The sequence below is a fragment of the Podarcis erhardii genome (assembly GCF_964252035.2).
Source record: "Podarcis erhardii genome assembly, chromosome: 8".
Classification (NCBI taxonomy): Eukaryota; Metazoa; Chordata; class Lepidosauria; order Squamata; family Lacertidae; genus Podarcis; species Podarcis erhardii.
Genome location: NC_138499.1, coordinates 47,241,481 through 47,265,186, shown reverse-complemented (window position 1 = coordinate 47,265,186; position 23,706 = coordinate 47,241,481). Strand labels below are relative to the sequence as shown.

The window sequence follows — 23,706 nt, the reverse complement described above, 5'->3', positions numbered from 1 at the left end:
ACCTAGCTTTTCCAGACGCATTCTTAACTTTTCTGAATGACTGATTTGCTGAGGACCTTGTAGAAAGAGTTCTGGGGGAAGCACGAACAAAACTGGATGGTGGTGTCTTGGGGATCTTCTTTACTAAATGAGAAACCCATTTCTTTTGATCTTCTTGACAGGGGGCTAACAACAACATATCTCTTGCTGAAGTTACATCATAACTCACTATTAATGAGAAAAAAAGAATACTGTTAAATAAAACCAAAATATAATAACATAAACATTATCACCACTGGTTGGCTAATGAAAGTATTGAACAAACACCTCTCATTCACTGGTGGTTTTTAAAAAGAGATTGGGTAGGGATTTGTCATGGATACTTTTGTTGATATTCCTGCATTGCAGGGGGGTTGGACTAGATGACCCTCAGGGTTCGTTCCAACTCTACAATTATATGATTTTAATATACAGTGGTGCCTTGCAAGACGAAATTAATCTGTTCCGCGAGTCTCTTCGTCTTGCAGTTTTTTCGTCTTGCGAAGCACGGCTATTAGCGGCTTAGCGGCTTAGCGCTATTAGTGGTTTAGCGGCTATTAGCGGCTTAGAAAAAGGGGGGGAGGGGAAAAACTCGCAAGACGTTTCATCTTGCGAAGCAAGCCCATAGGGAAATTCGTCTTGCGAAGCACCTCAAAAGACGGAAAACTCTTTCGTCTAGCGAGTTTTTCGTCTTGCGAGGCATTAGTCTTGCGGGGCACCACTGTAATGTATTATGGTTGGTAGCACTTAGGTACATACTTTACAGCAAAGAAATCCAGATCTTTCAAAATTAAAACTGCACTACTTAGTTGCTTAGGGACGCGGGTGGCGCTGTGGTCTAAACCACAGAGCCTAAGGCTTGCCGATCAGAAGGTCGACGGTTCGAATCCCCGCAACAGGGTGAGCTCCCGTTGTTCAGTCCCTGTTCCTGCCAACCTAGCAGTTCGAAAGCATGTCAAAGTACAAGTGGGTAAAAAGGTACCGCTCCGGCGGGAAGGTAAACGGCGTTTCCGTGTGTTGCTCTGGTTCGCCAGAAGCAGCTTAGTCATGCTGGCCACATGACCCCAGAGTCACCCGCGACTGGACTTAACAGTCAGGGGTCCCTTTACCTTTACTTAGTTGCTTAATTGGTTAATCAATTTAAAACAGATTACTGATTTAAAAGTTACAGTCAGTCAGCATATTTCAATATATTTTCAAATTACTTTTAATAAAACTACATGTAAACACAAGCACTTGGATGTCTTCAAAATCAGCTGTGGGGGTTTGGGGGACCCTCCAGAACAGATTTGAGGGTGGGGGCACAAGAAGAGGAGAAATATGGAAGTCCCATTCAGCCAGTGTAATTACACATGAAGAGCACCAGATACAACCCATAATCTAATCAATCTAGTTTGGATTGCCCCTGTGATAGAACTGCACTGAATTCAAATATAAATATCGTCACCTTACCTTTACATGGTGCAATTAATTCTTCCTTTTTATCCAAGTGATCTCTATGGCACTTAACATGGCATCGCCTACATTCTACTGCAGGTGGTGGCTTAAATACATGCCAGAGGGGCTTGGCACAAGCCTCACAGTTGGCTGGAAAGTGGTATAATGTTGGGATGAATTCATGACCTTTATGATTCAGAAAGGTTGTCTTCTCTGGTGGCTGAACTGGTTCTGCTTCCAAATCTTTTCGGCACTCGCCCTCATTGGCATATAGAATCTGAGCAAAACAAGAAAGGCATATAGTAGTATTTCATACATTTTTCTTCAAAGTTGACAAGTTATTTAAAGAAACTATGTTCAAATCAATATATGACAGTTGCTGTTACCTGGAATATTTTAGGAATTTCCTCAGTTTCCGCTCTATAGACATCCCCCTGTGTTACTGGTCGCACATGGAACAATTTTCTGAAATCAAATAAACATTGCACTGTTTTAATAATTATATCACAACTAAGCAGATATTAGATCAAAATTAATTTCCCTACTGTTTAACATCAATATCCATTTTGCTACAAGTACATAATGTTACTGCATTTCCTACCAAATAAAGAATTATTGAGAAGTGTGCGTATATGTAACAGAGTATAGGTAACAGGAAGATGCAGCTGAATCAGGGATCATAGAAGTGTATCCAGTGGTGTTCATGGGTGTTCATCTGATGTTCACACATACATATTTACTGCAGGAAAATCTGGTGTGACATGTGAACATATAAAAGTTGTAGAAATGATGGAGACACTCTATTCACTAAAGGATTCAACATGCTCAAGTGAACCATTCTTCTGAATAGTTGAGCCTATCCAGTCTGACAAAAACTAAAATGTATCTCTGTATCTAAAGACCCATAAAAATTAAACCTTTTAAATTAGAAAATTCCTTTCTGTTATCTCAAACTGATATTAGAAGTACGTACTCTATATCTAATACCATGGATGGATTAGAATGTTCTCTGTCCTGTTCGTCGTTATAGAACAAAATCTTTCTGCTGCTGACCACAACATACTGAAAAAGAGAGAAAGGGGAAAAGACTGTTAATACATAAAAGGCAATTCTATCCACCTCGTCATTTCTCTGGATAAAAAGAGAGGCTGTTCAGGTGTAATGCAAAACCATAGCTTGACTTCTGATCCTAGTTGGGGCAAAGGATAAGTTGCCATATCTCACTCAAACATCTGAGTTTGAGTTTAACTATGAACACAAGGAAGGGAAGGATGGAAGATAGGGAACATGGAGTACACTAGCCTGAAATTGGGGGTGACATGTGAACCACCCCAGAGACAACATTAGTTAATCACTAATAAATTAGGATAAAAACCAATGATGCATATATACTGATTTTTACTCAGTTTAAATTGTTTTCAAAAATATGCAGATAGAAGAAATGATAACTAGATGGCCTGGGTTGTTTTTTTGTACAGCATAAATGGTTTTACATAACCAATTATTTTTCAGCATGTGTGTGTGTCTTAGTAAGCATCAAATATTTTCTACCCATGCATTGGATGTAAGCTGAATAATTTAATATCTGATTTGGCATATGCTTCAAAAGAAAATAGAATTCTTATATACCTGCTTCTTCCATCCATGACGTTTTATATTTCCTTTGTTTGGTATTGAAAGCCAGCCCTCCATTCTTGACTCTGTTGGGGGACATATTAGGCAACACTTTAATAACAGAGAACTATAAGAAAATAAATTTCATGCAGCCATTAGCAATTACCAAATAGACTGCTGAAGCAGGAATAAAAGCCACAGCTAAATAAAAAACAGAACTGAAGCATTTTTCATGCTTTGTCACAAATTCATTTTCCATGGCAATAAACCTATTGCAGAATAAGCAGCAAAAGGGTTTACAAGGGTAACATCAAATACTGTTTCAATGGCAAAGTTTTGAAACAGCCAGACCAGACTTTGGTCTGAAAATGGTGGTATAGCATGAATCATAGTATTATTAAAAATTTTAACATAAATGTAATGTAACACTAGGAAAGGGAAGATGAAATACTAAGCATAAAGGTATAGTAACTGAAAGCCACAGTTCACAATAAACAAAAAAAGCAGGAGAGCAAACACAAAGTACCCACTTGTCCCATTACTCACAGAAGGTAAGAATAGAAGAGAAATAAATAAGGAATGCAGGAAGAATCAGCTAGATATAAAGAATAAGAGAGAAGCAGTTTATTTAGTTTTCATACAACATTTTTTAGTCTGTGATAAGATTTCTACATAATCATATAAAAGGCAAAAGGTTCTCTAAATGCTTATAAAAAGGACTGATGTTTGTAACACCAAATTTCATTACAAGTAACTGCCAGCTGGTGATATTCTAACCTGGGGCAGAGAGAGAGAACCCTGCCACATGTATCCCAAATTCAGGGTACTGTTTCAGAACCAAGTGTTGACTGAAAAATATTATTACTATTAAATTTATATTCTACCCCTCATCCAAAGATTACAGGGTGGTTGACAACATAAAAACAAAAAATACTATTCATCATCATCATCATCTTCTTCTTCACACAGGCAAACACATTTAAAAGTCCATAGATTTTTTTAACAGCCAAAGGCCTGGTTAAAGAAGAATGTTTTCATCTGGCTCCTAGCAGTAAAAAAATAATTTTTTACTGGATGCAGGTTTAATGACAGGGTACTGGGCCTGAGAGCTAGTGACCTCTGATTACAAAGTGAGTCTAGGCTAAAGTGGGACTTTTAAGCCCAGGCTGAGGTTCTTTACTTTCAGATGTACTCCCCACTGAAACTCTCAACACATTATAAACAAAAAATCAACACAATCAGAATTAATTCTTAGTGTGCAGAACCACTATCTGGAAAGATGCTTATACATCACGATAAGAAGACAGGAAGAGATAGCAAGCCGCAGTTAGGAATGAAAGCTGCTGCTTTTCAAGATGAAGTCCATTAAAGAATACAATGCATAACACTGTTCATAAATTCTGCTCACACATGAAACCAGCGCATGAGCAAGGCTGTGCCAAGTAGCCGTGCCCCCAACATCATGGGCACCAACTAGCCCTGCCCTCTGGCATCTGCACATACAGCACAAATATCTGTGTGGATGGAGCCTTTGTGCACACAACTGACTTCCATGTGATCCTCATAACTGAGGTTCAAGACTGTGCTGAATTCTTTGCACATACAACTGTACACACAAAGGCTTTGTCTCAACATATATTTACACTGTACGCTCAGACACCAGAAGCCAGGAATACTCAGCATACACAAAGTCGGTGCATGAGCTTTTCAGATATTCAGCACAACCCTGCTTCCCATTCACATGTCAAGGTTTTTGTTTTTTTAGGCGGTATGCGGCAGTACATTGTACCGCCACCTCTTTTTCACATCCTCCTCCACCTTTTCCCCACAGCCATTTTGGACCAAAGTGGGTCTACCACAAAGTGGCGTGGCAAGAGCGGCCAACTTTCTTACCCCTCCATTCCTTGACTAGTGGGCCACTCCAGGCATGCCACTTTGTAGTAGAGGACTGCTGTGCTCTACTACAAAGTGGCATGGCTAGAACAACGACATTTCTTTTTCCTCCTTTCCTTGCTCTGTGGGCCGCTCTAGCCGCACCATTTTGTGGTAGACCTGCTTTGGTAGGTCACGCCAAAATGCCTCTGGGGATGGCGGTGGGTGGGAAGCAGTGGCGGAGGAGGCAGGCAAAGGGGTGAGGGGTGGGTGTACTGGCAACTCATTTTTTTCAAATAAAGCACTGCACATGTCTAACTTCTGAATAGGGCTAAAGAAGATAAACAATCTGGTGGAGGAGTCAGAAAAGATAGCTGTAGTGTTCAGTCTCTAGGAATCCAGTCCTAAATGCACTTCACTGGAGACTAGAGATATAGAATCTGGTCAGATGGGGTGAATCACATGTAAATGAGCAGAATAACTGTTACATTTTAAAACTTGAACTGTTCACATTACAGATTTTGATGTGAAATTATAATCTATATATTGTTTTTCCTATCTTTCCTTACCTCCAGGTTCCTGTTATATAGGTTTTCCCATCTAATACTTTTAAAATAGAACTGTCAACCAAGTAAGAAATAATTAGGTAATTAATCCCTCGGCCATTCTGTCCACTATTAATTAAGATGTTTCTCATATATATATATATATATATATTTGCTTTCGTAGATTTTCACGGGTACAGGAATGCAGGTTTTGGTGTCCTCGGGTGTCTTCCCGTGTAAAAGTTGGGGTGTCTAGGCGACGTTTCGACGAGGTCTCACTCGTCATCTTCAGGCTGGTGCTTTCGGCTTCTTGTTACTGGAACAGAGCAGGATCTCAGTGTTTGAGTTCCTATAAATACTGTAGAGGGGGTGTGGTGTATAGCCTCCAATGTTCTGGGCAGAGAGGAAGTTCCCAGGCTAGTGTGCCTTTTCTTCTTTTGTTCCTGAATTACTTGAGAGATATCTTGAGTGATTTCTTGAGTGATATCCTGAGTACCACTTAGGTGGGTCATTAGGTGTGGATTAGTTGTTAAAGTCTTTGTGTCTTGACCTCTTGAACTTTGTGAAGAGTTTTCCTGAGAAGATGGCTGTACTGTACTTAGTTGTGCTCTGGCTTGGCTTCGTGTATAGGGGCGAGCTGTGGTTTTGTGGCTTGTGTCAGCCAGATCTGTGTAGGGATTGCAGGGGGGTGCAGCATCCGGAGGTGCCACCATGGATACCAGCAAAACAGGATTACGAAGCTAATCCAAAAGGAAACACCCCCCAAAAACCAAGACACAGAAGAAAACAATGGCATGGCCCTCCTCCCTTATATCAAGGGCACTACAGATAAAATTAGCAAAATCCTCCATAAACACAATATCAAAACAGCCTTTTGCACCAACCAAAAAATAGCCAATATCCTCAGAAACCCCAAGGATAAAATCCAGTTGGAAAACCAAGGGATCTATGAAATACCCTGCAAAGTCTGCCCAGCCACGTACATTGGACAAACAAACAGACGAATAAATGCACGTATCGCAGAACACAAGAATGCCGTCAAAAAAGAAGAAAAAACTTCCTCTCTTTTCCAACACATGAAAGAAACAGGACACGAAATTAATTTTGCAGATTCCAAATTGCTCTTTAACACGGAACATCACCACAAGAGAATAATCATGGAAGCCATCGAGATAGAGAAACACCCTCACAACATGAACAAGCGTGACGACACATCCCGCTTGCCAGACATCTGGAAATTAGCCCTCCCCACAAAAACTGACACCAGATCCAGAGGCACACAGAACGCCAACACCAATCAACCACACCAGACCCAAACCCAGACCCTCTCCACAGATGAATTACAGACACCATCCAGTAGCCAATCCATGGTGGCACCTCCGGATGCTGCACCCCCCTGCAATCCCTACACAGATCTGGCTGACACAAGCCACAAAACCACAGCTCGCCCCTATACACGAAGCCAAGCCAGAGCACAACTAAGTACAGTACAGCCATCTTCTCAGGAAAACTCTTCACAAAGTTCAAGAGGTCAAGACACAAAGACTTTAACAACTAATCCACACCTAATGACCCACCTAAGTGGTACTCAGGATATCACTCAAGAAATCACTCAAGATATCTCTCAAGTAATTCAGGAACAAAAGAAGAAAAGGCACACTAGCCTGGGAACTTCCTCTCTGCCCAGAACATTGGAGGCTATACACCACACCCCCTCTACAGTATTTATAGGAACTCAAACACTGAGATCCTGCTCTGTTCCAGTAACAAGAAGCCGAAAGCACCAGCCTGAAGATGACGAGTGAGACCTCGTCGAAACGTCGCCTAGACACCCCAACTTTTACACGGGAAGACACCCGAGGACACCAAAACCTGCATATATATATATATATATATATATATATATATATATATATATATATTAATCTGTGAGTGAGCAGAAAGGACTTGCAATCTGACTTCACCTTCCTGTTCTCCACCCTGCAGCCCTCTGTACACCCTCAAAGTCTGCTCCAGAGAGTTGGAAGATCCTCCAGAGCAGATTTTGGGGGCATGCAGGGCAAGAAGGAAATTAAAATGAGTGGAGGTCTGCTATTGTGATGCAGACTTAATTTAATTAATTAATTTAAACAATCAGCTTAAAAGCATAAAATAATATAAACTGAAATGACCCTGATTAATTTTATTATCAAGAATCAGAAAACAATTCAATCTTGATGTGTCAGTTATTTTGATATACAGTAATTGTAAAAGGGGAGCTAAGAAACAGGCGCTTTACAATTGTCAGGGGCTTTATTCTTTGCAGTAGTTAGATCATACATATAAATATAATTAAGATTTTTTAAAAATCCATTCCTTTTTTTGTACTGCAACACTACATGTAGGGAAGTGGACTTGTTAATTATTTGTGCAATGAAATATAAAGGTAAAGATAAAGGTACCCCTGCCCATATGGGCTAGTCGTGTCCGACTCTAGGGTTGTGCGCCCATCTCACTTAAGAGGCCGGGGGCTAGCGCTGTCCGAAGACACTTCCGGGTCACATGGCCAGCGTGACAAAGCTGCTCTGGCGAACTGGCACCAGCGCAGCACACGGAAACGCCATTTACCTTCCCGCTATAAAGCGGTACCTATTTATCTACTTGCACTTAAGGGTGCTTTCGAACTGCTAGGTTGGCAGGAGCTGGGACCGAAAGACGGGAGCTTACCCCGCCGCGGGGATTCGAACCGCCGACCATACGATCGGCAAGTCCTAGGCACTGAGGTTTTACCCACAGCGCCACCCGCGTCCCTGCAATGAAATATAATCCACAGTAAATCTATTCTAACCAAACAATGATGGTAAATGCAGATATCACATCTACAGCCACTGTATAAAAAAATGACAACTTGCAAGCTGCATACTAAGGAATTATCTAAATGGGAACTCAAGCTTTTAAATTTTCTCTATAGAGAAGTATGCAGAGAATTTTGCATCCTGCCTTTAAACCATATTATCCTCTATCTACAAAAGAAATGTAAAATAATAAAGCCAAAGGTTGTTTAAAAAAAAAAGGTGATAGCTTATCTATATAGAGAAGAAAAGCCTGGTGAACAAGATGCATAAATAGTAAGCAAAACATCTATGCCTCTTACCTATAACATTCCCATCAGTGTCATCTGGCGGAAGGCTGGCAACACTAGTTGAGTCCATGCCTAGTTGTAAGTCATTAATTTTACTGCGCAGTTGTTCTATATCACTTTCCTTGCTATCCAACTGCATCTGAAGTTCGTTCTTATGTGCAGACTCTTCCGCAATTTGCTGTATTCAGTAGAAAATGTGGGGAATATTATTTGTATGAACTAATTTGTTAAGAACGTGAGGTATTAAAATTCAAACTGAGCCAAACAAAATGTTCATTATTTGCAGATCTATCATCAACCTTGCAGAAACAAAATTATTTACTAGTATACAATATCATCACTGGCCAGTTTCAGTCTCTTAAATGAGAGATTTTCCAGTTTTTGGTCAGGTTTAACACCAGTTTTGGCACAGAAACTGCCTTGGTTGCTCTGTTAGATTAACTTTGTCCTGCTACTTCCTCGTGCATGACAGTAATCATTTGAAAACTCTTTAGTTGAACAATGTATTCCACAGTAGAGTTTAGACAGACAAGCTGAGTCCTGAACACCATTTATTCTCATATATGTTAGCTTTTAAGCAGAAAACCATCAGTGAATGTATTTGACAGGACTATATAAAACCAAATGAAAAAAGAGGAAAGGTCTTACCGCTTGAATTTCATTAAGCTCCTTCTGGTATTTTATTACCATCTGATTAAATTTCTCTTTTTCTTGGTTAAGTTCCAATTGTAACTTCCGATTTTCCTTCTCTTTTTTCTTGTAGTCTTGCATGTTTACTTTCTTTCTATCTAGCTTAAAATCTTTGCGATTCATAATTTCAGCCAGTTTGTTGACAGCCTGTTATGTATCAAACAAATATGCACAAATCTGAATAGACATAAAAAATATAAGCACATATATGGTCCCCAACCTCTTGGAATTATTCTAACCAATGATAACATTTGAGTCTTGCTCACAAATTAAACATTTTACAAAGCATTATCAATTAGTGAAATAAATATATGGATCTCAAATATTTCTATGGGTCTAAGCCATTTAACCCATTATTCTTCTCGAGCTATGTAGGGAAATACTACCATAGCATGACCCTATAAACATAAGCGGTTGCCTTATGCTGAACTAGCCCATTGGTCCATTTAGTCCAACATTGTCTACAGCACTTCCCAGCTTTGCTACCAGACACCCTTTAACCAGTTCAGTCCTGCAGGAACAGAGAACTAAAGTCTATGCTTTACAACGCCACAAAGCAGCCAGCCTTGTGGTTTATTAGGATGCCCAGAGAGATTTGCCTAAGCTCCATTTTGCATTTTTAAGATACAGAAAAGGATACAGCACTGAGAAACTCTGCTTCCGATTGTTACTTTTCATACTGGATGTTAAAATGTTCATATATTTGATATTTTATGTAATTGTCTTATTGTGTTGATTGCTTATGATTTTTATATTTTGGACTAAGTTTAACCTTGATAACACATTTTGTAAGACCACAGCTAAGACAAATGGGGAAATGCTGTGGGTGTATAATCATAATTGAAACCTTTCATCCTTGTTTGTAGTGAAAACAGAAGAACATATGAAGAGCTAATAAAATCTTTCAGAATGTAGTTTAACACAGCTTCAAAAAAAAGACAAATACCTGTGTTTTAAGGGTTCTTTCAGTGTTCAAGTTCTTTTCATACTGCATTTTTATGGTATTTATTTCTTCTTCTTTCTTCAATATATAATCTGTTGACAATATTAAGTATTAAAGTTAAGCAAGACCTTTTATGACATTGAAATAACTGCTCCTTACTTGGTTCCCTTCCCCCATCAATCATTATTTAATTTTTATTAATGTAACCAAATGGTTATGCCAGTGCATAATCATTCTGGAATGATTCAATATTTGTACTCTTAGGATGATTTAGTCAGATACCACACTATTTATTTGTTTTATGAGAAGCTTTATATCCCACCTTTCCACTATGATGAGTCACATAAAAACAAAGCAATCAATAAAAAAAACAAATTTCAATTACAAAAAGGCAGAACACAATCAAATTATGGATTGATATGGTGCCTAAATGAAATTAGAAGAAACTATTCTAGATATTAGATAAAAACTAAGACCTCAGAAAATTACCATCTATGATGGTAATTGAGAAATTTAAGTACACTTTTTTCATAACTCATAATCTTTTTAATAGAAACAATTTAGATGAAGGGTGGGTAACCTCCTGAATGTTACCCATGCTGACAGGGGCTGATGGGAGTTTTAGTCCAGCAATATTTGGAGGGCAAAAGGTTAGCCACCCCTGATTTAAATGATACTGCCAATAATTCTTCTTAAACATCTTCATTTATAATAAAGAGCATGGCTCCTCCATACCTCAAACTCTAACGGTTAGATTTCCAACTTTTAGCTCATGTTCTAGCAGAACAGAGATTGTTAAACTGTATACTTTACTGCAGAGGACATACCAGGCCAGTTCTAGACTTGCCTACAGAAGTCCACTAGCAAAAAGGGACACAAACAACAGAATACAGCCATCTTACAAAGGTCAAGAGCAACAGCTAACACCAGGGGTAGGCAACCTAAGGCCCATGGGCCACAAGCGGCCCACGGGGGTCGTTTAACCGGCCCACAAGCTGCCCCTGAACCGAGCCGCAAGGACTCGCTTCCGCAGCGCCAGAATCACATCTGCACAGATACAGGTGCCAAAAATCACGGGCGCGCTCTCATGCATGTGCGCGATCCAGCCCACAGAGGGATCTCCACTGGAGTGAACTGGCCCAGGTGAGGTAAACCTTGCCAACCCCTGGCTAACACCAAAGATCACCTTGGACAAAGCAGGAAATAGACTGGAATTGAGGACTTCAAGCCACTTACAGTACTTCCTCAACTTGGTGCATTTCCTGCCTTCAGACACTAGGAGCCCTTCTGTTTGTGGAAAGAGATGTTTGGACCTAACCCACTGAAAAAAGAACTGCTCTCCGTGTATAAAAGGCTTTGATATATTTCAAAATTAATCTTTTATAGCCATTGATATGGAAATTATCACATACCTTCCTCCAGTTTCTTAATCTTCTCATTTAGTTCAGAATTTTCTTTTGTTAGAAATGCCACATCCTTGGTTAATGTATTATTTGTTTCTTCAAGCTAAGCAAGACAGGGGGAAGGCTTTGTTAAACCACTGACATCAATAAGCACATTACAAACACTTGACCGGTAGCAATTTGTCATCTCACAATTTATCCTTTTAAAAATCTGGACTAGTTTCTGCAGATCTTTTCTCTACTAGACATATTTAGTGATGTGCGAAAAGATCACATACAGTGCTTTGCTATGTAAAGAAACTTTAGAAAACTTAACACTGATTCAAATACAGTGGTACCTCAGTTTTCGAACCTAATCTGTTCTGGAAGACCATACGCGTTCTCAAAACTCAAAGCAGAAGCCTCAAAACAGAAAACTCAAGACAGAAGCCGCATTTCCAGTTCAACTTCCGAGGTGTGTTCGAAAACAGAAGCATTTACTTCTGGGTTTACGGCGTTCGAGTTCCGAAATGTTAGTCAACAGAGACAGTCAAAAACCGAGGTACCACTGTATGTCAAGGCTAGGGAACTGCCAGGAACTAGCAGGATGCTGACAAGTGTGCACTGGGCGGGGGGGGGGAGTGGATGGAGTCTGGCTAGGGCAAAGGGGAAGGTTATTTGTGGGAACCTGTACCAACCAGGAAGCAAGAGTCAAAGGCAGAAGAAGCTTCAGAGCTAGAGGGAGAGGAAGAAAAGACTGCTCAGGCAAGTGAAGGGCTGGGTGCTTCTCACCCTCTTCTGCACCAATTTCTCCTAGAACCAGGAGAGATTTGAAGCAGGAAGAGCAGAGGCAGCTCACACACAGGTATAGTATCCAGTAGCATGTGCATAGCCTGTTGGGGAAGATAAATAAGCTGGTGGAAGAGGCATGGTCCCTCTTGCTGCAACTGCTCCACAGAGCACAGACCTGGGAATAGCTGCCTAGACACGACAAAACAGGTGTGTCATGTACTGTATTTTTCCATGTATAAGACTAGATTCCCCCCCTTAAAAATAATGTCAAAAATGTGGAGGCGTCTTATACACGGAGGCCATCTCCCCCCATTTTCTTAAACCAGAGTCCCCCCCAAAATGTCTTATACATGGGGGGGTCTTATAGATGGAAAAATACGGCACTTTTTTGGGCTGAGGAGCACCCCTGACAGCTTGGACACATATGTAAAGCATGGAATGGCTTTTCCTATAATTTCAAGGAAGGAACCAGTTTGCATATGTAGCCCTTTGTATGTATGCCTCAGCTCCCTTTACTGAAATCAGAAAGTTAGCCTTACCATGAAGTGCCCTTCTGTTCAGTGGGAAATGGAAGCACACATGAAGGGGTTAACTCTCTCTGAGGCAGGGTCAAAACTTGAAAAGCACTACGGGTTAGCTGGAAGGGAGTTAACCCTGTTATGTGTTCTCCATTCTCCACTACGGAAAACAGAACTTCCAGTGCACATCAGAGCAATACATACATCTGGAATAAAATTTTAAAGGAGTATAAAATAGAGGATTCAAAGATGTTTTTGATACAAGATAGCAAGTTGTGTTGTAATGTGTTTATTGCACAGTAACTTACTCGGCTTACAATATTATCCTTGTCGGCAATTTCTTGTCTGTTTCGTGATGCGACTTTCTTGCTCTCCTGAGTCAATTCAAAATACTGCTCCTCAAGGAGAGCTCGGGCCAACTGCTCAGATTCAGCTTTTGTTTCAGCCAGATCTAGCTGTGCAGCAAGAGTTTCTCTACAACAAAAAGTTAATATTTTTTTCCAAAGTAGTAATATATAGTGTTTTAAGACTAAGACTGCAGAGAACCAGTCACTATCTCCCAGGCTAACCTATCTCATAGAGTTGTTGTGAAAACGAAATGGGGTGAAATTATATTTGCTACCTTGAGCTCCTTGATGGAAAGGTATGAAATAAATGTAGCATATAAATTATACATACTTTTTCCAAGCAAAGTATGAGCCATGTTGTCTTTTTAATAAAACACAATAAAACAAAAAGTCTGTTCCAGACAACACAGGTGCTACTGCAGGGGAAAAGAGCAAGGTCTTCTTCTCATGTCCCTCTGTATGTTACAATCATTAAATACTTGTATTTTTTATTTGCTTGCAGAACTAAAATTTGTGTCAACATATACTGTGTCCACAGTATTCTAGAATATGCTGTTTTGCTCTGTCCTAACTTGGGAGTAAAAACAAATAAAAATGTACAGTTTTTACTCAAGTACAACCTTGTATACCTACACTTCTAGCATATGTAACATCCTACACTTTTATGAACATTTTATTTCTAGGCAAAATTAAAAACACACTGTATGCATTCTCGTGAGAAACATGAAGCAGAAATGTCTCCACAATTAGAGGGGCTGAGTACATGCTTCACTTTCTAATTAAAATAAACAGGTGCTTAATAATGGAGAGATTGTGCTTCCAACATTTACTTACTTTTCATTTTGTAATTCCTGTATTTTTTTCTGAGTTTCTTTATTCTTCTCCTCAATTTCTTCTTTAAGTTCTTTAACCTGAGTTTTGTATAGAGTCTGCAAATTAAAAAATCAAATCCAAATCTATAATACTGTGCTCAATAATATGTCTAACCATTCAAACATTCTTTATTACAGGACACATAAAAAAATACTGGCACATTATTTTCTACTTACTGTATATTCTTCTATCATTCTGAGCATTTATTAAACACTTTTCAGGTATTGTCAGGGATTTGGGCAAAGGAGGAGTGGTGGAAACCGCCTCCCCATCCTGTCCCTTCCAGGGAGGAAGAAGAGGAAGACACTGTAGATTTACAACTGTGGTTTGCAGGAGGTCACAGCTCAGGGACAAATTAGGGGGAAAGTTGGGAAATAATGGGAGAGGAGGAGCAGGAAGAGTCAGAGCAGCAGCTGGCTGACACATCACTAGAAAGCATTCCAGACCCACCGTCTCACAGAACCCACCAAGCCTTAAAAGTAGGAGAGCAAAGAGCTTGAAGACAGAGGGCACATAGTGGCACCCATAGAGGAGATGATGGAGAAGAAAAATGAGGAAGTGGGAGAGAAGGTGGGGGTGGAGATTCACTCGGAACAATGCCATTACCCAAGAGGCTGGGTTCTATAGCCTCTCTCTGTAAAGTTTGAAATAAAAAAGGACTGTAAAAAACTTTTCCTTGTCTTCATACCTCCCTAAGCAATCAGCTGGGAGTCGCTGACAGCACCCTGACAGGTATAGGCAATATCTCAGAGAGGTTTAAAATATGATTAAACAAAGTAATAAAGCAAGCAACAGAGAACAAATCTATAAATTCCTATAAAATCATAACCTTCATCAGAAACTACAATGATATGCTCCAATGTGAGTTAAGTCAGATGCATCACTGCCCAGTCTAGTGCATGGAAGGCTTCCAGCTGAAGGGGCAACAATCTGGTTCCTTCCTACCTGTAACATGGACTTTCATGGTTGTGTTGTCCATCCATATTTGAACATCAGAGATGAGCAATGTGTGGGTGAGGTGTTTCAGCATCAGGTGGGCAACTCACAGCTCCAGTCACTTGACAAGAATGCTGGGCTTCTGGCCTGGTCCTCCTGCTCTGGACATGCTGGCCCACTAGTGGGTTTTCCAATTCCTGGGGCTAGCATCCATTGTGATAGTTAGGGGTGGTAGGTTCTTTAGGGGAACCCCTGCTATCAGGTGCACTGGAGTTGCGCACCACCGAAAGGGCCATTTGATATAGGCCACCAGGAGGATCTGACAATGTCTACAATTGGCTATGATGTCTTTGTATAGTAGGAGGGTCAGGAGTGGTGTCTGGCCCATGGTGTGATCCCTATAACTAATGCCATCATATTCAACAGCTGAGCTAACATCATTACATACGATATCCTTAGCAAAAGTCAGCAAATGACCACCCTGATTTTGATGGCTCCCAAGTGCTACATCCCAAGGGATGTAGTTGCTTTTTGTTGCATTGACTACGAAACCATGGCCCTTGAGGGTTCCGCTAGCACTATCTGCACATTGTCTTCCACTTCTGTCTGATTTTCCTGTCCTTATCATTACCTCTTTACCCATTTTCCCTCCCCAGGCACAAACATTATATGAAGCTAATATAGAAAGTCACTACTATTGGGATTATACAATGTTACCATATCATCACTCAGAAAAATTGCTTGTGTAATGTACAAGTGGACAGCTTACAGAAAAGTACTGTTCAGCTTCTAGTTGATCTTGCAGTTCACGCATCTGGCCTTCATTCCCTCTGTACTGCCTTTGAGAGGAGAAAAATATTAAAGAGTTTTCTACATATTAACCAAAGACCTGCTGGCAACATATTATCTGGTAATTTTTAACCCACACAACCCTCTCTATCCCATCCCCACATTACCTAGTCAATCAGCAGGCTTCTGCTCCCCACCACCAAATTCAAAAGATCTCTCATTTTTGACATAGCATTCAAATCCCTAATACACATTCAAATAAAATACTTCTCAACTGAACGAGTTTATACAATAAACTATCATTCATCAAGTGCTGGCTAAACATCCAAGCTGTGCATGAAGTATGAAATAAGCCTTTAGACAGCTTAAACTTCTGAAGGGGTTTGTCTTACTCCAAGGTTTTAATTTAAGGTTATACGTTCCCTCAAATGAATTTTAGCTGAAACTTCAAACTGGAACAAGTGCTTCGTTTTGATTAGTTCATTCGTAAGACAACTAGAAAATAAGCAGTGCACTTCTGCTTAAAAGACAAGAAACAAACCCTATGGCATCTACTTTTATAGCATTAACCTGTAATGTGATCATATAAACAGATCTTACTAAACAAAGATATTCATGTACTGAAATGTATGCATATTTGAATACAGAAAAGCACTCAGTAACATTTGTAACATTATGGGGTGAAGCAGCTGATTCTAAATTGAGTTTACTTACTTTGCCAGTTGAGCCAACTCAAATTCTGCTAATCTCTTCGCTTCCAACAACGTGTTGATCTCCTGTTTTAGCTGCTTCTCTGAACTTTTTAAGTTATCTGCCTCTATAGCATGAATCTTCAGGTCATTCTGTGTCATCACTCTCTTATTAATCTCATGCTCCAGCTGAAGTGTGATATTCTTAACCTAACCACACAATAAAATATTTTAGCCAATAGAAAAGGCTTTCTGGTTTCTTTAAAAGTAATAATATTTCATAAATAAGTTAATGCCAGAATTTAAACATTTTTTTTCTTTATACAGCAGCATTCAATGCAGTATCAAAAGCTGCTTTTGAAAGTGAGTTCAGGTTTGAAAGCAGTTTGCCATCACACACACAAGACTTGAACACTACACAAGCCTCTGCACGCACACACAAACTGCCTTGAGCATGCAAAACAAGTTGTGTGGTTGCCTAAGCTGCCTTTATGTCCATGTACAACAGAATGTACATGGCAACATACAGAATTTCTTTACAAAGCAGCCCATCTTCCTCAATTCTAAATTTTGAGAAAAAAAACAACCCATGATTTCCCCCACAGTACAGCAAAAGAAAGGTCCTACTAATTTTATAATAATCATTTCTCTATGTATTTCCAATTTCATTAGCATATTTTGTAGCAAAGCTTTGTAGTGCAAAATACATGGCACGTAGAATCCAAACTGTATGAATTGAGAAAACATTTCCAATTACAACACTAAATTGGGGGAAAATGAATTCAGAAACTGGATTCGCATCCACATGCAAAAGTGGAGGTTTGGGGAGTTTTCTGCTTAAAGGGATATGAAGAAAGTTAAGTTTTCTTAAGTACCTCAAACTTATAGCAACTAACTTAAGCACTTTTAATTACCTCATCTTCTAGTCTCTCTTTCTGTTCACTAAGGTGCTCCAGCTTCTGTTGAGATTGCTTCAAGTCAAAGTCTAGCATGGAACATTGCTTTTCAATCTGGACTATTCGATTTTCTGCCTTCTCTCTTGCTGATCGCTCTTCTTTCACCTTTTTTTCAATTTCTAAAGGACCAAAGATAGTACATCTTTTAAAAAATTCCAATAAAAGAATTTTATGCAGGCTGTTCTGCATACTAAATGGGCAGAGCTTCCACATTTGCAGTGGTACCTGACCAGACACCCTACACTGTCTACAGACATTGGCCAATCAGTTACAATAATCTGATGTGGGCGGTGGTGGGGAGGCGAGACTTAGGTAGTATAAGCAGCCATAGTAGATACTAAAACTGTCCAGAATTATTATATGTACTGGCAGTTTCTTACTTGACTATTAGCCCATCACCACTTCTTTACTACCATGGGCAGTAAGACTCAGCACTCAAAACTATCTGCAAGTAGTGAGGAAAAATAAACTATTTCAACACTCACGAGGACAGTGAAGATACCCGACTGACAAGACATCTTAGTAATCTACAAAAAATTGCCAAATGTTTGAATGTGAGTGGAGGTGTGCTGAATTAGACCGGAAGTTCATCTAGCCTAGCATCCTGTTTCCCACACTAGCCAATCAGAAGCACCATGAGAGCAAGAGCCCTCTCCCCGTGTTGTTCCCTGGCAACTGGTATTTAAAGGCATGCTGTCTCCAATCCTGGACTTAGCATGCAATGACTAAATGACTAGTAGCCACTGATAGATTTATCTTCCACGAATTTGTCTATTCCCCTTAATAACATAAGAATCGCCACCAGTAGAGGTTCATCCACCCTAGCATCCTGTTCTTACAATGGCCAACCAAATATCTATGGGAACTCCACAAGCAGGATCTGAGTGCAACAGCACTATCCCCATTTGTGAGTCCCTTATGATCCAGCTGCATCGTTGGCTGTACCACATATTGTAATTGTGAATTGTGTAATTTAACTTAGACAGTTTATGGAGAATCATTGTATGTCTCATTCATAGTGTTCTTTATCTACTCAAAGGGGCCTTAAGCAGATATTTTATTTTTATTATTTTATTATTTTATTATGTTTGTGTAATAAAATTTGTTTGTCTCTCTCTATATATATATATACACACGTGTGTGTGTGTGTGTGTGTGTGTGTAATTTGTATAATGATAAAACTAGTGATGACTGTGAGGAAAAAACAAGTAATACTTGTGTGCTAATACTGTTAGAAACATACTTTCCATTTCAGCACTGTTTTATTGAGCATTTCACTAGGACTGCTTCTACAGGCAGCATTTTGTTTAATGACTGGATAGGAAAGAGACATTTGAAGGCACACATGTCCAATTTGTGCCTTTCTCCTACTGACTTACAAGTAACATTGCAGCTGTCATTTCTTTATTATATACGTAACTGGCATGTTTATCCTGTAATTATCCAAAGGAAAAATATACAAACAATTAACAGTACTTTAACCTTGGACATGATCTTTCCTGTGAGAAGGAAAAAAAGAGTGGAGGCGGCAGGTAAAGCCAACATCATGACCTGCTCCAGTTGGACTCTAGTTACTTATTTGTTTTAGTATTTTAAAACTGTAAACATGCCTTGGGAGGAAGACAGTATATAAACGCTATATGAACAAACGCTATAAAAACTTACCACACATTGCAACTGACTTGGCCTCTTCTATTGACTGGTGCTTGTCAGTTAAACGAGCTTTATTTATATTATGCTCATTTACTTCTTGCTCTAAACGCTGCTGTAATATTTTGAGTTTGTAGTTTAGATCAATTTCTAAATTATTCTTTTCCTGCAAGATATTTTTATAAGCTGAAGTTAGGTTAAGAACACCATACCATCCTTAATCTAAAAAGAAATTCAGATTTCATGACAATAGCTTTTTGTCATCCCATCTGCCTCAGCTTTCTTTTTTTAAAACTGAAAATATGATAATGAACTGCTACATTGCAAGCGAGCGACAAAGTGATGCACACACATACTTATTTTAGCACACACAATCCACAAATATTTATGATTGAGGACGCTTAGAATTTCACAAATGATTAACAGCTCTGCCCTGCGGTGGTGTCTCTTTATCTGGGGTTAAGTCACAAGTTATTTGTAAATGTATCTTTGAATGCCATGCTTGAGTTTCTCTGTATTATCCTCCCCTACAATGTAGCCATGGGCTTCCCACAATCCATCTGGGGACTACAGCTCATGAAAGGATGTTTTACCCTTTCCCCATGCACCGTTTCCCCACTAAACATCCTTTGTCCCTAGAAGCTTTGGTGGGGTGATTTTTCAGTGCAATGATGGCAATGGAGGAAGGGTTAAACCACCAATATTACAAGTTCTGATAGGAATTGGGATCACTGCATCTGCATTTGGTTAAAATATATATACTGACAACCACAAGCACTGATTCAAGATGCATCGCAAGTCATTTTACTCCTAGGACTTTGCCTTTTCAATTCTGCTATGCTTAGCCACCCAAAAACTCTTGCTGTAACATCTCTCATCTTACTCCACTTTTTGCAGAAAGCTTTTGGTTTAATCCTTTAATCCTCACCCATAAATGAATCAAACATTCACTTTTCCCTACCCCTCACTCTCATGATACAGACTTAAAGTCCTTTAGGGTAACAGTCTGTCCTTTTTCCCTATATTACTTGGTGAAAATATATATACATTGATGGTATCATAGCAATAAAAACAACAATAGATGCATTGGTATTAATGCCACATTTCTATCACCCTTAAAAGCTTGATCCACAACTATATAAAAAATATTACATGAGCCAACGTATTCCCACTCACATCAACTGAATTAAACAAACTTAAATTCAAACACAGTGGCTTAATTTAGATCTTATAAAATCATCCTATCAATCACATTCACATGCTGCTTTTTATAGATTTTTAGAAATATGCATCTGTATTCCAAGAAACAAGAAATTTATGCCTCATTGTTTTAATGATCTTACCTTTTCAGAATGATTAAGCATGTCCTGGGCCTGCTTTCTTTCTTCTTCCACTCTTTCAAGATTGTTCTTTAAACCTTTGATTTCTTCTTGTAAAGATGTAACCCGAGCTACATAAACAATTAAATAGTATAATCTGCCACAGTACTTGCACACAAAACCGAAACTATGATTTACCCACATAAAGCTCCTAACATACATCAGAGGTCGTTGGTTAATTTAAAAAAGAGACAGTGTTTCTAATGTTAATGTTACGCTCTCAGCTTGTATTAAAATTCAGTACAGTGGTACCTCGGTTTAAGAACAGTCCTGTTTACGAACTATCCAGTATACGAACTCCGCAAAACCGGAAGTAGTGTTCTGGTTAGCAAACTTTACCTAGGTCTACGAACAGAAGCCAAACGCTGGAAGGGCACGAGCAGCGGGAGGCCTCATTAAGGAAAGTGCACCTCGATTTAAGAACAGCTTTGGTTTAAGAATGGACTTCCGGAATGGATTAAGTTCGTAAACCGAGATACCACTGTATTGAAAGCACTGAATTCATACATATATTTGATCAATACAAAAATGAAGGCACTCCAGTGGTACCTTGGTTTAAGAACAGCTTAGTTTATGAACAACTTGGATTAAGAACGCTGCAAACCTGGAAGTAGGTGTTTGGGTTTGTGAACTTTGCCTTGGAATAAGAACATGTTTCGCTTCCTGTTGAGTGTCTTCCATTTGTAAATTGAGTCCCCTGCTGCTATGGGAAAGCACGCTTTGGTTTAAGAATGCTTTGGTTTAAGAACAGACTTCCAGAACGGATTAAGTTCTTAAACCAAAGTACCACTGTATTAGATTTACTTTGGCTTAAATTATTACCTTGTAGCTCTCCAATAATTTCTGATCCATGACTCCTATCCCTTCTTTCCACTTCCAACGCAGCTTGAAGTTGATAATAGTCTTTTTCCACTTGTAATTTTGTGCTTTCCAGGATTCTGCATCTCTCTTGCAGTTCTCTGTTTAGGGCTTCAAACTGACTTACTGACTTGCTCATTTCTGTGTGACTCTTTCTCAACCTTGCTGCGGTATCTGACTCTGTCCTCAGTAAATCATTAGCCTCTTCAAGCTGTTGGGAGGGGAAGGGGGAGTTAAGAAAAGGTAGCAGTGGGTATCATACAACAAATACATCCAGCTCTGTTGCATTTACCCTAAATTTATACATTTTGGAGGGAAAGCAGATATAGGCATAGAAAATTGCTTACTTGCTTTTGCAACTGCGTTATTTTTTCATTTGTAATATGTGAATGCTGACTGATTTTTTTTAAGTCTTCCAACTGATCTTTTAGCGTTGACACTAGATGCAAAGGGGAAATGTTAAATGTAAATAAATATGCATGTCTCTTGGAGGTATTTTTTCTAATATTTCTATACAGCAAGAAAAAAAACAAGCCACTACTGCTCTGAGGCATATTCAAACACAAATATGCCCCAGTTATAATACTGAAAAGAATACTAAGATATTTATGCTGTTCAAAAAATATCCTACAAAACAGACCATCAGTCTTACCTGAAAGGTGCTTCCTGAAAGGAAATATAGCTTACCTTCGTTTTCCACATTTCGACGTTTCTCATTCTCCTGCTCAATTTTTCTTTGATATTCATTTATTCTATGTTGCAGAAGCATATTTTCCTTTTCAACCTGAGTAACTGTTGATTCCAAATTTTTTCTCTGACTGCCCTGCAAGATATATACTGCCATTTAATTTTTCACCGTTTAAATTTGGTAGAAAATTTAAGTTCTAATCATCCCAATGAAGCTGTCAGTGGAATTCAACGCTGTACGAATATGATTAGCAGAAGCATTTCTGCTTGCCAGACAGAACAATATCTCTTTCCCTGCCCACTGTTCTGGGAGCCGATCTAAGTGGGCGCATAGGGAGAGGAGGGGAAACCCTGTTGCACTAGAAGGACTCACTGCACTGGCTCCCACTCAGACAACTATTTAGTTGAAACTGGTCCAAATTATTTTATTTAGGAAATTCATAATCCATCTTTGAAAGAAAATACTATCATGTTTTAGAATAAAATAGAGCAATATAATTGTAAATTGTAAATTGTAAAATAGAGCAATCATAATTGTGTTAGATTTTTTAAAAATACTGTATTAAACTGATATGAGTTATCTGTATATTGGCTTTTTTACAGTCACTAGCCACATGCCCAGCAACTTGACAGGCTAGAGCAGGCATGGCCAAACTTGGTCCTCCAGATGTTTTGGGACTATAATTCCCATCATCCCTGACCACTGGTCCTGTTAGCTAGAGATGGTGGGAGTTGTAGTCCCAAAACATCTGGAGGGCCAAGTTTGGCCATGCTTGGGCTAGAGAGACGGCGTTCCAAGAGTAGAGATTAAAATAAATGAATCAAGACCTTGGCAAAAGTCTCTCTGTACAAGCAATCCACGGTGCAAGTCTTTACTTTCCTCATTCTCCCAAAAGGAAAGAAATCCTTCAGAGAGAGATTTGTTTTATTTGTAATAGTAAATGATTGAAGAAAGAAATCACATGTATGCAAGTAAAATTCTAACACCATTATTTTTAAAAATGGGGGGAAACTAATTCCAACCACACACAAAAAATCACTTACCTCTTCATCTAATTCCTTCATTATCTTGTCTAATTTAATGTTTGACGTTCTAGAAAAAATAAAATTATGTTAGTGACACTTTTTTGTTTTTGGACACTGCTCTACAACTGCTCTGCAAACAACCCAATTTAATCAATTACACTGCAATAACTCACATCATCGTGACTGTGTAATCTACATCTGTGACCAAAAGGCTGACAGTGGTGTACAGAATAGGCTACCACCAACCTGTTAGTGGGTATAGCCCAATGTCATACAGAGTGGGCAGTATTCAACTAAATAGCACTAGGAAAACAGGACTTTTCTCCCTCTCCTTCACTGTGACTACTCCATGCCATCTCCAATCTGCCCCAGAGGGGGAAACAACCCATAAGGAAAAATGCCTATGCTGACGAAACCAGCAAATTAGTGCTATGTTGAATACACATTATGTCTAACACTGATATCCTAGTAACCTAAGAATTTTACTTAACTATTTCTGTGTAGAACTAGAACCTTAGATTTTAACTAGCTCCAAATATCTGAAGCTGCCACTAAGGAATATGAAATACAGTGGTACATCGGGT

General features: G+C 39.2%; 1 protein-coding gene across 2 annotated transcripts in view; it reads right to left on the bottom strand.

The window, feature by feature from the left end:
- Positions 1 to 23,706, bottom strand: part of ROCK1 (Rho associated coiled-coil containing protein kinase 1) — a 61,427-nt gene that overhangs the window by 11,554 nt on the left and 26,167 nt on the right. For both annotated transcript variants that reach the window (XM_081874935.1, XM_081874936.1), the window contains exons 13-32: positions 23,141 to 23,189; positions 22,097 to 22,232; positions 21,757 to 21,848; positions 21,374 to 21,620; positions 20,516 to 20,622; positions 19,188 to 19,338; positions 17,481 to 17,641; positions 16,592 to 16,776; positions 15,858 to 15,927; positions 14,114 to 14,208; positions 13,241 to 13,406; positions 11,653 to 11,746; positions 10,244 to 10,332; positions 9,256 to 9,444; positions 8,620 to 8,785; positions 3,085 to 3,155; positions 2,429 to 2,517; positions 1,842 to 1,920; positions 1,471 to 1,732; positions 3 to 207 (exon numbers count right to left, since the gene is read on the bottom strand). In XM_081874935.1, the coding sequence (XP_081731061.1) occupies positions 3 to 207; positions 1,471 to 1,732; positions 1,842 to 1,920; positions 2,429 to 2,517; positions 3,085 to 3,155; positions 8,620 to 8,785; positions 9,256 to 9,444; positions 10,244 to 10,332; positions 11,653 to 11,746; positions 13,241 to 13,406; positions 14,114 to 14,208; positions 15,858 to 15,927; positions 16,592 to 16,776; positions 17,481 to 17,641; positions 19,188 to 19,338; positions 20,516 to 20,622; positions 21,374 to 21,620; positions 21,757 to 21,848; positions 22,097 to 22,232; positions 23,141 to 23,189 (2,703 nt within the window). The remainder of the gene's footprint in view (positions 1 to 2; positions 208 to 1,470; positions 1,733 to 1,841; positions 1,921 to 2,428; positions 2,518 to 3,084; positions 3,156 to 8,619; positions 8,786 to 9,255; positions 9,445 to 10,243; positions 10,333 to 11,652; positions 11,747 to 13,240; positions 13,407 to 14,113; positions 14,209 to 15,857; positions 15,928 to 16,591; positions 16,777 to 17,480; positions 17,642 to 19,187; positions 19,339 to 20,515; positions 20,623 to 21,373; positions 21,621 to 21,756; positions 21,849 to 22,096; positions 22,233 to 23,140; positions 23,190 to 23,706) is intronic.